This window comes from Eucalyptus grandis, chromosome 9, assembly GCF_016545825.1.
Source record: "Eucalyptus grandis isolate ANBG69807.140 chromosome 9, ASM1654582v1, whole genome shotgun sequence".
In the NCBI taxonomy this organism is placed as follows: Eukaryota; Viridiplantae; Streptophyta; class Magnoliopsida; order Myrtales; family Myrtaceae; genus Eucalyptus; species Eucalyptus grandis.
In genome coordinates, this window is record NC_052620.1 from 35,785,580 (window position 1) to 35,801,159 (window position 15,580).

At 39.6% G+C, this 15,580-nt stretch overlaps 2 protein-coding genes across 2 annotated transcripts; both read left to right on the forward strand.

Annotated features, from left to right (window-relative positions):
- The first annotated feature begins 7,410 nt into the window (after nt 1-7,410).
- LOC104419569 (probable protein phosphatase 2C 47) lies at nt 7,411-10,621 on the forward strand. Its single transcript, XM_010031271.3, has 4 exons — nt 7,411-8,227; nt 8,810-9,004; nt 9,454-9,659; nt 9,807-10,621. The coding sequence occupies exons 1-4, from the start codon at nt 8,030-8,032 to the stop codon at nt 10,360-10,362; spliced, it is 1,155 nt and encodes a 384-aa protein (XP_010029573.2). The 5' UTR covers nt 7,411-8,029; the 3' UTR covers nt 10,363-10,621.
- Nucleotides 10,622-12,317: 1,696 nt separating this feature from the next.
- Nucleotides 12,318-14,869, forward strand: LOC104419568 (pentatricopeptide repeat-containing protein At2g17525, mitochondrial). The gene is made up of 2 exons (XM_010031270.3): nt 12,318-14,558; nt 14,706-14,869. Exons 1-2 carry the CDS (start codon nt 12,674-12,676, stop codon nt 14,771-14,773), a joined length of 1,953 nt encoding a protein of 650 aa, XP_010029572.2. The 5' UTR covers nt 12,318-12,673; the 3' UTR covers nt 14,774-14,869.
- The last annotated feature ends 711 nt before the right edge of the window (nt 14,870-15,580 follow it).

Consider the following 15,580-nt stretch of genomic DNA (forward strand, 5'->3'; position numbering starts at 1 on the left):
AAAAGACCATCAACCTATTGCCAAACGGCTCGAGAGAGCAAACAGGTGAGGGAAGGAAATGGTCTCGCGTCAAAAGACTTGACCTGCTCAATGTTTATTCGGTCCCAATCAAAGCATTTCGACGTACATATGAGTGGCAATCGGCCTGGGTAGCGTCAACTTTCTGCTTCGTTCCTAACACACTCAATGAGCAGTTCTATTTGAAAGTATTGTTACTCTTTTCAATTTAAAATTTCCTTTCATTTTTTTAAAAGGAAGCCTATTAAAATGAAAACAACAGTTTTATATGAAGGATGGTTAGGATCAAATAAAAATCAAGTAGAAAATTACATTATTTATGTCTGCAAATTACACCCTAATCCCTGATTTACCATCGTAATTTACGAAGGTGGGCATGTTCCTACTTTTTTCGCTTTCTTCAGATCTTGGAGATCTCAACCTTGACCCTTCTGTCCATCGCGAATTACATAAGACGTTTTCATTCGACGGATGCTGACTGTGGAAAGTTACACATACTTTTTTGTCGGATCTTTTAATCACCGAAAACTTCCTAATAAAAACCATATTATTTTTATGAAAATCAATTTTAAGAAAGATGGACAGTTTTTATTTGTTTTATTATTTAAGAAAAATTCATCCAAGTTTGTTATTCTGGATGAAAAACATTTTCTGTATATCGATAAGTTTTCGTCATCTAAATATCATAAAGTTAAAAAATAATTTTTAGAAAACAGTTTTTCTTTCAAATAAACAAACTCTAATTAATGTTCTAAGTCTCAGCTCTGAAGTCGATTAACTCTTTACTTTAAAAAAAAAAAAAGTCCAGACAAGAACATGCTTGAAAAATATCATCAGCCTATTGCCCAACAGCTCTGGAGAGCAAACATGTGAGATAGGGAATGACCATCAACGTTTATTCGGTCTCAATTGAAATATTTTAACAAGAACATGCTCGGAAGGAAATGGTCTCACGTTAAAAGACTTGACCTGCTTAATGTTTATTCGATCCTAATCAAAGCATTTCGACATACATACGAGTGGCAATTGGCCTGGGTAGTATGTTAGATCCAACTTTCTACTTTGTTCCTGACACGCTCGATGAGCAGTTCAATCTAAAAGTACTGTTACTTTTTTCAATTAAAATTTCCTTTCAATTTTTTTTTAAACGAAGGATGGTTAGGATCAAATAAAAATCAAGTAGAAAATTACATTATTTACAAAATAATACACGATAAAAAAAAATCGCGCAAAAGAAAAGTAAAGATAAATTTGGGCTCTACTTTACTCGGTGTAGAATGTTCAGTTTAAGATGCCAACAAAGCATTAACTACTAAATAACTGAGTCCGTGCTCCACCATGTTCTAGTAGGAAAGCCACGAGGTGCCAGAAAAACCAAAAACCCACGATTGATCGGTATTATTAAAAATAGATCATGTGGATGTTGCCATGCTTTCTGAAAAGTATAATTGAATGGCATATTCCTTGCGTCGGCAAATGGTTAACAAATGAAGGGAGCCCAATTAGATCAGAAACATAGTGAGAAAACAGCTCGTGGGATCATCCGGACATCGATTCATGCCACATCCGCTGATCGTAGGGCCGTCGTCTGTCGCTGCCTATACTCAGGTTCTCCGACGTCCTTTCCAAGGCTCGAAACAGTCGCGAAATCGAACATCTTCCGCAGCCACTTGGAGAGCTGCTGTACCTTAGTTACCAAAGCATCCCAAATCCAACGTCTAAGCTTTCCGGACAAATATGCATCTGCCTTTCTCAAACAACTAACGTGTCTCGCGCGGTGTTTTGTAACATTCGCAGAAACGGACGTGTCGTGATAAGCCACAAGAGGCCTCAAAGGAGAACGGCATTGTCTTCTTAACGAGAAGGGAAAACGACATGAATGGTTCGTAAATTTTGACTCGATGTGCAATACGATCCTAGAACTTGTAATTTGTTCATTGGGATCCCAAAACTGTAGCCTGAATCATACAAAAATGATCAATGTAGTCCATGAATTATACAAGAGGCTTGAATTATCGATTTTTAATTTATTGGATATGATCGTTGAGCTTTTATTATTTATTCAATTTAGTCCATGAACTATACAAAAATGATCAATGTTGCCCTTGAGCTTGAATTAGTGAAAAGATAATATTAAATATTCAAGGACTAAGTTAAATAAATATCGAAAGTCGAGAAATTACATTAAATAAATTAAAATTTTAGGGATAAAATTTATAAACCCTGATTCATATTGAAAAAATTTAAAGTTTAGAAATCATATTAATACATTAGGTTAAAATTCATCTTTATGAATAAGTAGGCTCGGGGTATGTGTGATGGAAACCTTTCTTGAACATGTGCCTCGTAATGTTACCTTGTGTTCGATTCTCGTCCGTAGAATCGAACACGTTATGACAACCGCAGGCCCTTTAAAGGACGGCATTGACTTCTTTTAACTCTGTACGTTCGAGGTACGTGCGGTGGAGCTTTACTGTGGCTTAACGAGGTACGTTTGCTAATCTCGATTCTTCATGACATGAGCGCGGCCCACGTACCAGAGGCAAAAAGCTCCCCATTGGCAGTGGGATCTGCTGTAATTTTGTCCCGCAATTCCACCATAATCCCCCAGTTTTTCAACATTTTAGAAAGTGGATATTCCCCACTTTTTCCCTTTCATCAGATTTCGAAACTCTCGTAATTAGGATAAATGTCCAAAAAGTTCTAAAATAAAAAATCTAGACCAAAACATGCTTGGGAAAGGGCCATCAATTGGCCGAGGTAGCATGTTAGATCCAACTTTCTATTTCGTTCCGGACACGCTCGATGAGCACTTTTATTTGAAAGTACTGTTACTTTTTTCAATTGAAAATTTCCTTTCGATTTTTTTTTTAAAGGAAGCCTATAAAATGAAAACAACAATTGTATATGGTTTTATGTACCAAATTTTCAATATTTTGAAAAAAAAAAATTAGCGATGGTTAGGATCCAACACATGGAGAGCTGCTGTATCTTAGTTACCAAAGCATCTCAAATCCAACGTCTGAGCTTTCCGAACAAATATGCATCTGCCTTTCTCAGACGAGGATGGTGTTCGGTCGCATTCGCGGAAGCGGACATGTTGTGACAAGCCACAAGAGGCCTCGAAGGAGAACGGCATTGTCTTCTTAACAATAAGGGAAAACAACATGAATGGTTCGTGAATTTTGACTTGAGGTGCAGCACAGTCCCAAAACTTGTAATTTATTTAGTGTAATTCCTAAACTATAACCCAATGTGTAATTTGGTCCATCGACTTTTAATTTATTCGATGTGAACATTAAATTTTTATTACGTATTAAATTTAGTCCGTGAACTACATGAAAATGATCGAGGTTGTCCTTTAGCCTAAATTATTAAAAATACAATATTAAATGTTTTCATATAGCTCAGGAATTCAATCGAATATATATATTGAAAGTCGAGGAATCATATTAAATAAATTAAAAATTCATTAATAGAATTTATAGATCTTGAATTACATTGAACAAATTTAAAATTCAGAAGTCACATTGGATATTAGGCCAAAGTCCATCCCGATCGATAAGCAAGCTCAGAGTACGTGCGGTGAAAACCTTTTTTGAACATTTATCTTGTAATGGTACCTCACGTCCGTAGAATCAGAAACGTTCCGACAACCGCAAGCTCTTAGAAGAACGGCATTGACTTCTTTTAACTCTGTGCGTCGGAGGTACGTGCGGTGGAGCTTTGCCGTGGCTTAACGAGGCACAATGTAGCAGGACAATATCAGTAAAGAGGGACATCTATTGAAGTTGCCACGAAATAGAATTTGGTTGCTAATCTCAATTCTTCATGACACGAGCGAGGCCCGCGTACCAGAGGCAAAAAGCCCCCCAGTTCTTTGGGATCTGCTGCAATTTTGTTCTGCAATTACACCATAATCCCCAGTTCTTTAACATTTTAGAAAGTGGACATTCCCCACTTCTTCCCTTTCTTTGGATTTCGAAATTCTCGAAATTGGGATAAATGTCCAAAAAGCTCTAAAATAGAAAATCTAGACTAGAACAGGCTTGGAAAAAGGCCATCAATCGGCCTAACCCTAACAGCTCCAAAAAGCAAAACGAGCGAGTCAAGGAGTCGTCTCACGTTAGAGGGCTCCTTCCGCTTGACTTTTTATGCGGTAGTAGTCGAAATATTTTAATGTACATTTGAGCAATGCTCTGCTCTATCTTTTACTCATTTGTCAACACTCTTAAAAATTAATTTTGTTTGAAGGTATTGTTACTTAAAGCGCGCTTGGTAACGATTATGTTCCGGGGAGCTGATTCTAACTAGAAATGATTATTTTTTATTCTATTCCCGGAAACTGATTCTGAGTAAAAAAGTGCGTTTGGTAACTATCCAAAATTTTTTATTCTGAAATAGAATTATGTTTGATACCGTGTTAATTGATTATGTTCCAAATTAAATTATTTTAATTTTTAAATAATTTTTTACTTTTTTTCCTATTCTTCTTCTTCTTCATCTAGCCGGTGACGCTCACGGAGCATCGCCGGCCCTCAGGTCGGCCCTCGGCCGAGCCTCGCTAGCGGGGCGAGGCTCGCCCGGGCGAGGCTCGGCCTCGCCCGGCCTGGCGAGGCCGGCGAGCTTAGGCGAGCCTCGCCAGGTGGCCGGCGAGCTTCACCCGGGCGAGGCTCGCTTGGCCATCGGCGAGGCTTGACCTCGCCCGATCACGCGAGGCTCGCCGGTGGGCCGGGCTTGCCTCCGGCGACCTCACCGGACCGGTGACCAGCGGCGGACGGCAGCGGCGGGCGGTGGCGGACGGTGGCGGACGGCAACCGGGATGACGAAAGGGAAGAGTGAGGGTTTCACCATTTTGATTCTTTTTTTGATTCTCGGACGGAGAATCAAATTTTTTTTTATTCTCAAATCTTGTCCAAAATTGTTCTCGGGAACAAAAATTTTATCAAACGCGATTCTCGTCCCAAGGCGATTCCTAAACAAAAATCGGAATCTAAAGACCTTTGTTTAAGCACGTTGCCAAACAGGCCCTTACTTTTTGTACTTATGACTTTCTTTGCAAACTTAAAAGGAAGATTCTTAAAATTGAAAAAATCGTACATCATTGGACATATTGATTTTCAAAAATTTTAAAAAGGCTAAGGGTGGATGGATCATTTAAGTCAACTATAAAAGCTACAATGTAAACAAAAGAAGAAAAAAATCATCAAATGGAAATTTGTTATTATATCATACCCTTTTAAGTCTCTCTCTCATTTTTTTTTCAATAAAGAATTTGAATGGGGTTGAGTCATGCTTTACTCGCTGTCGGAATGTTGGGTTTAGCCGCAACTCTACCAGGTGCAAGTAAGGAAGACTAAAACTAAACAATACACCTATATTCAAACCCGCCTTTCACAAACTTATTGAGATTTCTTGAAATTGAATATAGACTGAGGAAACCTGTGGCATTTGTCTGGCAAACTAAATTGGGCCACTTGACTAACTACATGGTTGTTTTTTTTTTTTTTTTTGGAATGGTTGATCCCACTATATTTTCAAGGTAACAAGTCCCCTCCATAGTCCATACGACATTTTGCCATCGAGCTTAACTCACACTTCAAGTGCTCAACTTATATAATAAAGTATTTTTACATGATTTCACTGAAGAAATAAAAGGAAAGTAATTGGTGAGAATTATGCTATCTTTTTTTTTTTACCGGCAATAAACCTAATAAAAAGAATAGTAGGGCACGCGCAACCCATGGTCGAAAGTTTTTTTTTTATAAACACTTATCTCGCTATAGATACAAAATAAATCACTTCAAAATTTGCAAATGCACCCATTTATTCAAAAATTATGCACCGTAGATTTCTAACAAAAAACCTATAGAATGAATATATATATATATAATTGCATAAAAGGAATTAAGATCGGTCGTCGTAGAAATCTAAACCCTAACAATCTTAAAATGGCAAGTTAGATTTGAAATGGCAGTTGTTAGTTGTTACTGAAATTGTTAGGATTGTTTCATTTTGCTTTGGGCTTCACAGATTATGTAAACCCTAACAATCTTAAAGCGTTCTGATCAGCTTTCGCGACTTTACAATCTCCACTCCATCCCAATTCTATAAAGTTCTTACCAATTTGGCCCAAACTTGCCCCGTTACTGGAAATGTTAAACTCATCACATCCCCTCTAGGTATGGTGGATTAGGTACCCTCTTATGCCCATCCCATTTTCATATTTTGTAAAATTCCTATTCAGAATGCCCAAGCGTCGAAGAATTGATTTCAACCGTACACGAAATTCTACTCCATGTGTATTTTTATGTATAAGTAGAATACGCGTACTTTCATGCAAAGCACACGTACATACGTGATATTCCAAAAGTTTCAGTTGTCTGCACAGTTTTGGAATTTATTGAAAAATACTCATTATTGTATAAGTACATTCATGTGAAACTTGGGCCAAAGTACATCAACAACTTTGTTTCGAATTTTTTTTCTCTCTTTTTTTTGGGTAAATAGAAAGTACAAAACTAAAAAAAATTAACGTCTAAAATTTACTACCCCAACTTATCATTAAGCAAAACACAAGATAATTCTCTAAGAGGCTACAAGTACAACGTAGTATCTAAATGCTTCACTAGGCCAACATTGGCAAACATATCACCAAGTCCATTGTCTTCTTGAAATTGTGACGAATTTTGAACTCAAAATGAGAGCTGATTAATTTCTTGATATTCTTAAGAAGTGTTGGTCCAGTGTTGTCCACAATTCTTTTTTGGCTAACAAGTTCTATGATGATTTTGGAGTCCACATCAATGATAAATTTATGGAAACCTTGTTGCTTTGCGATGGTAAGTCCCAATCATAGCACTCATAATTCTGCTTGTAAGGATGAACAAATTCTAAGAAATGAGGTAAAATCGTCAAGTTAGTCACCCCCTTCATTTCGGAATAAACCTCCTACTCCTGCCAGTCTAGGATTATCTTAAGACATGTCAAGCACTGTGTATATGCCATGATTGCATCCAGTTCATTTCATGTTTGCATAGATAGGGATAACATTATCATGATATTTTAGATAGCATGAATGAGTGACAAAATTAAGTAATTACACAATACAGCGATTTTCATATGACATCTTGTTATACATCTAGTCTTATTACGATAGGCAAGTTTTTTCTTGTTTTTAATTTAATAATAAAAGACCACGAAAACATCTTCCTAAGATTATACATTAATAATGTCGAAGTTCCTTCATCGAAACGCGTAAGGAGAACGACGATCCATGCAACGCGAATCGAGTCAAAGGAGCAAACTTTCGACTTCGATCAGCTCCGAAATCGTGCGGCCGTGTGGAGTTCGGTGCGCTCTGCTGAACTCGATGGGGGATGGGATGGGATGGGATGGAACGACGATGGAGTGCGCTCGCGGGGGCGGAGGACGGAACAGAGGAGCCACCCATTCTCGGTCAAACGGACCGTTCGCGATTCCATCCCTCCTCCGAAACCGTCCCAGGTGTCGTCACGCCAGCAGCGGCTAAAATGTCGACCGCAAAATCTGCAAATCCCAGCCGTTTCTTTCGCATTCCTGCTTAGCTCGCGCGCCATGAGGATCGACGCAAAAGGGAAGAGAAAAAATGCCCTCCTTCTGTTTCGTCCTGGTGGCCCTCCCTCTTTTGATACTATTTCCGCGGCTGCAATCTCCAATGCTCGTTGTTTCTGCGAAACCCGCGACCTCTGATTGGAGAAAGCGATCGTTTTGTTGAACCGGGGAAGGAATTCGAGGAACCCCGTTTCTTGTTTCTTTCTGTTTTTTGCGCAACCGTGAGCTGAGCCTTGATCTTGGAGCTGGAACGAAGGCGACGGCATTTCGTGGGATTTCCTGAAGTGGGTCTCTGGGGATGAGGTGTTCGTGGGACGTTGTCTGAGAAAAGAACCGATCTTGGGGAGGTGCATTGTGGAAATCTTGGCTTGGGTTTTTCTTGGTTTTCGAGATGGAATGAGGCATATGGTGGGTCGGGATGGCTCCAGGTACTGATGTTGCTCCTCCGGTGACCCGGTTGGGCCTTGAACACGAGCAATGCAAGGGAAGTACGTCGTCCATGGAAGATGAGGACAATGACACGTTGGAGAACTTGAACTCAAACAAGGTTGGGAAGCCTCCGAGGAACCTCTCTGTTATACGCCAATGTAACAGCTCTGCTTGGTTGTCTGAATTGGTGAGTATAGCTTTCCATCATCATCATCATCATCATCATCATCATCATCATCCCACATTTTCTTTTGCTCCATTTGTTAATTAAGTAAAGTTATTAATTGTTCACTTTTTTAGTGTTTTATATTACTTGATTACTTACGATGGTGTATGTGCTGTTTTGGCATCAAAATCTTAGCTCTGTTTGAGTCGAGTAAGATGGCATCTGTGTAACTAAGATAAGGACCTTGGGCTTGCATTGGCCAAAATTCTGGTCACTGATCTGCAACTTATGGTGAATTGCAACTGACGCAATTCTAAAGGATGTGTCTTTTGGAGAAGGAATTATGATGCTGATGCAGATCATGAAAAATGAAATTATGGCCTCCAAATACACCTTTTTTTCATTTGCTTCCTGTAACGGAATTCTGGGGCTACTGATCTTTGGCCACACTTTGGCTTAAGTTCATTGGAATGCTGATATAATTTTGCATCACCCAGGTGATGCATGGGTCGCTTACTACCTTTAGTAGATTGTCAGCCACTAGATTGGCTGATCCTGGAGCGAGCATCAATTCCTTTAGATATTTAATGGATCTTCATGCAGGACTCTGACCATGGAATTATGGGTTTCAAGTCACCACCGATTGAGAAATCAGGGTTCTTACCTGTGTTTCGCTCAGGAAGCTGCTCGGAGAAAGGACCGAAACAGTTTATGGAGGATGAGTATATTTGCGTGGATAATCTTTATGAACACTTTGATTCAGCTGTGCAAGTCCCCTCCCCTGGGGCATTTTATGGGGTGTGTATCTTTTTCATTTGTTACTGTCTCACATTTTCCGATATGGACCATCCGTGGTAAATGTCTAGACATTTTAAAGGTCCAATTTTCATGCAATTGCCCCTTACCCCTAAATTATGTTATATTGACATGGGAACGCACTCCCTGTGCATAGTCAACCTTCACTCACCATCAAGCTACGATGCCTAAATTTTTAAATGTCAATAAGTTGTCCCAACAGTCCTTTACTATTAGAAAAAGTCGAACTTATTTGCCTGAAGGCATTATCCACCTTATCACTGCTTCAAGCATTGTTGTATCTGAATCTAAACCATGTATTTACTGCTTTCTCTGGTCCAGTTGCGTATGCATTTTCAGACATTGCTCTGCCATGCGAGAATTGGGCCTTTATCTCTACACTCTTTAGGTATTTTATGTGTTGCTCTTCTTGGTGAACTGAACCGATACAGGTGTTTGACGGGCATGGCGGTACTGATGCAGCATCTTTCACCAGAAAGAACATACTTAAGTACATAGTTCAGGACTCCAACTTTCCAACTGGCTTAAAAAAATCTGTGAAGAGTGCTTTTGTGAAAGCTGATGATGCATTTGCAGAAGCTGGCTCCTTAGATAGTTCATCAGGCACCACTGCTCTGACTGCCCTTATATTAGGCAGGTGAGTGTACTTTTCCCTTGCCCTTCGCAATATTTGTTCATTATAGTTTCTTGGCCTGATGAAGTTGAGATTACATTTGCGTTTGCAATGTCTCTGGCATTCATTTCACCGCAATGGTTTTTGACAAAGCATTGTCTGCTTTCACAGTAATATGCTAATTGCCAATGCCGGGGACTCCAGAGCTGTCTTGGGCAAACGAGGGAGAGCAATTGAGCTGTCCAGGGATCATAAACCCAACTGTACCTCTGAAAGATTGAGAATCGAGAAACTGGGCGGTGTCATATACGATGGCTACCTCAATGGTCAACTATCAGTCGCGCGAGCCCTCGGTGATTGGCACATCAAGGGCTCAAAGGGTTCAAAGAGCCCTCTGAGCTCCGAGCCAGAGTTGGAGGAGCTCGTCTTGACAGAAGAAGACGAGTTCCTGATAATTGGTTGCGATGGGCTTTGGGATGTGATGAGCAGCCAATGTGCAGTCACCATGGTTAGGAGAGAGCTCATGCAACACAACAATCCTGAGAAATGCTCAAGAGCACTCGTCAACGAGGCACTCCAACGCAACACGTGCGACAATCTGACGGTAGTTGTGGTCTGTTTCTGGCCGGATCCGCCCCCTAAGATCGAAATCCCGAAATCACACAAGAGGAGGAGCATATCTGCCGAAGGGCTGGACGTTCTGAAGGGCGTGCTGAACGGTATATGAAGAACTGCCTCATTGCTTGTGGAGGTGCAATTTAGAATCAATTAGTGTTGCTGGGGGCAGGGGATTTTTCCTAGTTACCGCCGTCCCGTCACCTTTCGAAAGCTAGAAAAATATGTGTTCGCATTTCTTTGTAAATTTGTGGGATAGTTGTCGTTTTTCACTCACGTTTTACCATCCGGGTTTGAATTAATCTAGTTCCTCTAATGGGCGTGAACTCAAGTAGGAGCAGGTGAATGGCCAATTTCTGCAAGCTGCAGCTTGCTTTGATTGAATACATCCATCCCCTCTTTTAGTCTCTTTCACGTATTGCGTGCAAGATTGGAAATGGACCTCTTTAATAAGTGAATCACATAGGACATTGTATATCTGTCTTAATGTGACTAGCATTGTCTCTTGACAATTTTGTGCAGAGCCTTAATTCTTGTTCATTCTCAGTACAAGAGTTTGATTGAGACAAATTAAAATTGCCTAAATCACAGTTGCTTCATTGAACTCGAGCTTAACTCCAGTGAAAAATCAACATACTAAGATGCAAATGAAGTCAAGGTTCAGCTTGAACATAAAAGGGTTGAATATATATGTTTTGCATGAGGGGTTATCACATAATTTTAAATTACATTTGGTCATCTAAATTTCTAATTAGGATAAGACTAGATAGGATAAATGTGAAATTCAGAGATTTTGCGATATCATATCCACTATTTAGTGATTGTAATAATAAAGTCGGATATATTCATATTATATTAACGATATATCGGTATAAATGAACCAATTTTTTTTTTTAAAAGGAGATGATAAAAATCTCTCATGGAATTTTTGCTTGTTTTATTTTTATTTGCTTTTTTTATTTCATTTTCCTCTCTCTTTTTAATTAAATTATTTTTATTTCTTTCTTCATTTTCCATCATTGTCAAGTTAAATTTTATTAAATAGTAAAATGTACTAATATACCTAAAATACTAAAATGCCTAAAATATGTATTAAATATAAAAATATTTATATATTGAATTTTAATATTAAAATAGAATTAAATTTGAATTTATAAATAAAAATAATATTAAATTAAAAAAAGTAAATTGTTATTTTTTAAATTCTTTATATTTCAAATATTACTTATATTGTAATATAAATTTAATTTTGTTAATTTAAGAAGTTTGTTATTCAAAAATATAATTTTCATATTATGGATGTTAGAAATCTTATCAATCTTTATTACACCTTCCCCATGAATAAATTTATTCGATTACATATTCCATTTATATCCGATTTTATCCTATTTTTTGAGACATCAAATGCAAGATTGAATAAATTTTAAGAAAAATTCCAAATTATAGCTCAAAATGCTCTCATCATCTCAAATAAGAAGCAAGTAAATCTTGCTTCAAATAAAAACCTAAAGTGGCTATAGCTATTTCAAATAAAGGCCTAACCTTGCCGACTTGTTGATCGGCAAAATATCTCAACTAATCAAGGATATTTTTCGTCTAAACACAAGTTAAATTTATATTAAATTAAATAAAAAAAAAGGAAATTTAATAAAAAGGAAAAACACAAATGTTGCATCTTCCTTTTTTAAAATTTTTTTTCCTTTATGAATAGAAAAAACAGAAAAAAGAAATAAAAAAGGAAAAGATTCAACTTTTAAAAGACAGAAATTGCCATTTACAACTAGTGAGTTCAAACCATTCTTTAAAACTAATATATACATTTAGGCTCTTACTTAAAATAAGATCCACTTCAATCTCATATTTGAGAAAATGATTGTATTTCAGATTTTTATTTGAAACAATATCTACTTGAGCTCTTATTTGGAATTTTTCTTAAAGTTTATCTTATTCTGAATTTTATCCTACCTGTCTAACATAGCCTTAAGGATTTCTAAACCTCTGTTAAGACTAGTTAAATATTTTTCAAAAGATAGTAGAAGCTTGAGTGGATTTGTGAGTTTTTTTCGAGTTAAGCATTGATGGGTTCAAGATCACTCGAAAGTCAAGATCAGGCAGCGATCATCGAGTAATCGTCGAACCGAGTCCGAGTTCTCACAAGTACCTCAACCCGAGCCAGGTAAAAAGCTGCAAGACCCAACCGGCTGCTGTGGATTACTGATATAGAGAGGATACTTTCAAGAACAAAAACCCAATCTGGGCATTGACTTAAAAGTTCTCTGTAATTTCCTCGCTTCTTTTTGTTGAGCCGCTGCGTCACAAATTACCCTTTTTTTCCCTCTATTGAGTTTTGGGTTACAGCTTTGCCCAGTGCCCGTTGTTAACTCTCACTCTGCTGGAGCAGCAGCAGCTCATGTCAACCCTCCATGCCCAAATTCCTCAGCTCCCCCAAAGCCTCCATCTTTTTCTCTGCACATTCGAAACAAAGGTTCCTTCTCACTTTCCATCCAAGACCCATCTCATCATCATCATCATCCTCATCACCGCATTCATCCACGAGACCCTTCAGCCCTGTCCCAAGTGACCAGCACGTTGCCCGTTTGATCCTGGACCAGAAAACACCCTCCCTAGCGCTAGAAACCTTCGAATGGGCCTCCAAGATCCCCAATTTCACCCACTCTCAATCCACCTACCGCGCCCTCATCCACAAGCTCTGTGCTTTCCGCCGCTTCGACACTGCCCAGCAACTGCTCGACGGAATGCCCAGCTCAATCGGGTCGCCCCCGGACGAAAGCATTTTCCTCACGATCGTCCGTGGCCTGGGCCGAGCTCGGAGGATCCGTGAGGCCATCAAAGTTCTCGACTCGGTGCGCAAGTTCGGCGAGGAGCCGTCCTTGAAGGTATACAATGCGATCCTCGACGTTCTTGTGAAGGAAGATATTGATTTGGCCAGGGAGTTTTATAGGGCGAAGATGATGGAGGGTGGCGTCCAAGGGGACGAGTACACTTTCGGGATTTTGATGAAGGGTCTGTGTTTGACTAATAGGATCGCCGAAGGTTTTAAGCTCTTGCAAGCCATGAAGTCTGGTGTTGTCAAGCCTAACACGGTGATATACAACACTTTGCTTCATGCACTTTGCAAGAATGGCAAGGTTGGGCGGGCAAGGAGCTTGATGAATGAGATGGAAGAGCCGAACGACGTGACATTTAATATCTTGATATCGGGGTACTGTAATGAAGAGAACTTGGTGCAAGCTCTTGTCTTGCTTGAGAAAAGCCTCGGCTCGGGGTTTGTCCCCGATGCTGTTACGGTGACCAAAGTTTTGCGACTCCTTTGCAGTGTAGGGCGTGTGATGGAAGCTGTCGACGTATTGGAGAGAGTTGAGAACAAAGGGGGTCCTGTGGATGTTGTGGCTTATAATACGTTGGTGAAGGGTTTTTGCGGAATTCGGAAAGTGAAAGTCGGGCAACGCTTGCTCGAGGAGATGGAGAGAAAGGGTTGCCTTCCGAATGCAGACACGTATAATTTGCTGATCTCTGGCTACTGTGATTCCGGGATGATGGATTTAGCTCTTGATACATTCAATGACATGAAAACAGATGGTATTAGTTGGAATTTTGCTACATTTGATGCACTAATTCGAGGTTTATGCTCCGGAGGGAGAACGGATGAGGGTTTTAAGATCTTGGAACTCATGGAGGAGAACAAAAGCGGCTCCGGTGGTCGTATTACTCCCTACAATAGCATATTATATGGTCTGTACAAGGAAAACCGCCCAAATGAAGCATTAGAGTTCATGATCAAGATGGAGAGATTATTTCCTAGGACTGTAGATAGGTGCTTGAAAATATTAGGACTCTGTCGCGAGGGCAGATCAGGGGACGCGAAGATGGTCTATGATCAAATGATAGGGGAAGGTGGATTCCCAAATGTTCTTGTTTATGGCTCCCTAATACATGGACTGAGCTGGGATGGGAATGTGCGAGATGCATTCGAGCTAATGAACGAGATGATCGGTCAGGGATATTTCCCAGTCGCGTCTACATTTAATGCCCTGATTAGCGGGCTTTGCCGGCAAGGGAAGATAGGGAGCGCCTTGAAGCTTATTGAGGACGTGATCAAGAGAGGTTGTAAGCCAAATGCAGAGAGTTACAGACCCCTGGTCGATGCTTTTTGCAGGAAGGGAGATCCCGACATGGGTTTCAAGCTCCTATCACAGATGGTGGAAATGGGAATCGCCCCCGACCATTCCATATGGAACTCGCTGCTTCTTTCTTTCAGCCGAGAAGCAACGTCCTCGATGAAAGATGGTATGTGCAGGAATACGTTATGGTCAGTTATCGAGACTTGAGTATTTCGGTGGAGTCCCTTGCTCTCTCAAATCATATACAATACTCAAAACATTGGACATAATTTGATCTACCCTGATGCATGATGACAGTATGCTTTTCTGACAGGTTCCGCTTTCCTTTTCCTTTATGATCATAGAGGAGGCCCTTCCATGGCAGATGAGTGGGTTGGTTGATTGTCTTTCAGGTTTAGCGTGAATACTTTGTATTGATTGCTCCGAGCACTCAATGATGTCCTTCAAATATACCAAGAAAAAAACAAACTTGACATCTCTCTCCGGGTCAAAATTGCTCAAGATGGGGCATATGCTTGGTTCTTTGTTTCTTCATGTGGGACAACCATATGAGACATGGAGGAAACAACCCGTTGGATAAAAAAATGTTGATGTTTAGATATATATATATATATGCGCACGTCCGCGCGCGCCCACACATATATATTTGGTTACCAAATGAAAGAAAACATATTATTAACATACTATTGACTAGGGGCAAGAAATCCCGGTGAAATAGAAGAAGTTGAACTCCTAAATCTCTGACTAAAACACAAGATGACTGCCCTTAAAAGAGATGCTTCGATTAACTACTTACACATAATAAGGCATGTCATATTCGCAGACCGAGACCGAGATGGGTCAGCGCCGAAGCAAAACCAAAATCACATTTTTCCGCTGACCGATCCAAAACCAAAATCGCATTTTTCCGAGACACGCAAAGAATTTGTATCTCCATTTCAAGTTATCACCCAAACGTGAAATAACTAATCTCACCATCGGATCATATTATTCTCTTATGCATCCTTACTATTCCGAAATTAGTTATGGTTTGCTCACCGGATGATATCTCTCCTCAACCTAACCACAACCAATCTCACGAACCATGCCCCCCCTAACTTGCACTCGCCTTTCCATGAGTAAAAAGGGGTAAAAATCACAAATTTTAAATAGGGTATCCTGCTTTTTTTGTGGTTTGATTTATTTAAT

Coding starts and splice junctions, on each gene's coding strand:
- LOC104419569 (XM_010031271.3), top strand. CDS start 8,030: ATGGCTCCAGGTACTGATGTTGCTCCTCCGGTGACCCGGTTGGGCCTT. Junction 8,228..8,809: donor CTGCTTGGTTGTCTGAATTG/GTGAGTATAGCT, acceptor ATCTTCATGCAG/GACTCTGACCATGGAATTAT. Junction 9,660..9,806: donor ACTGCCCTTATATTAGGCAG/GTGAGTGTACTT, acceptor CTGCTTTCACAG/TAATATGCTAATTGCCAATG.
- LOC104419568 (XM_010031270.3), top strand. CDS start 12,674: ATGCCCAAATTCCTCAGCTCCCCCAAAGCCTCCATCTTTTTCTCTGCA. Junction 14,559..14,705: donor AACGTCCTCGATGAAAGATG/GTATGTGCAGGA, acceptor CTTTTCTGACAG/GTTCCGCTTTCCTTTTCCTT.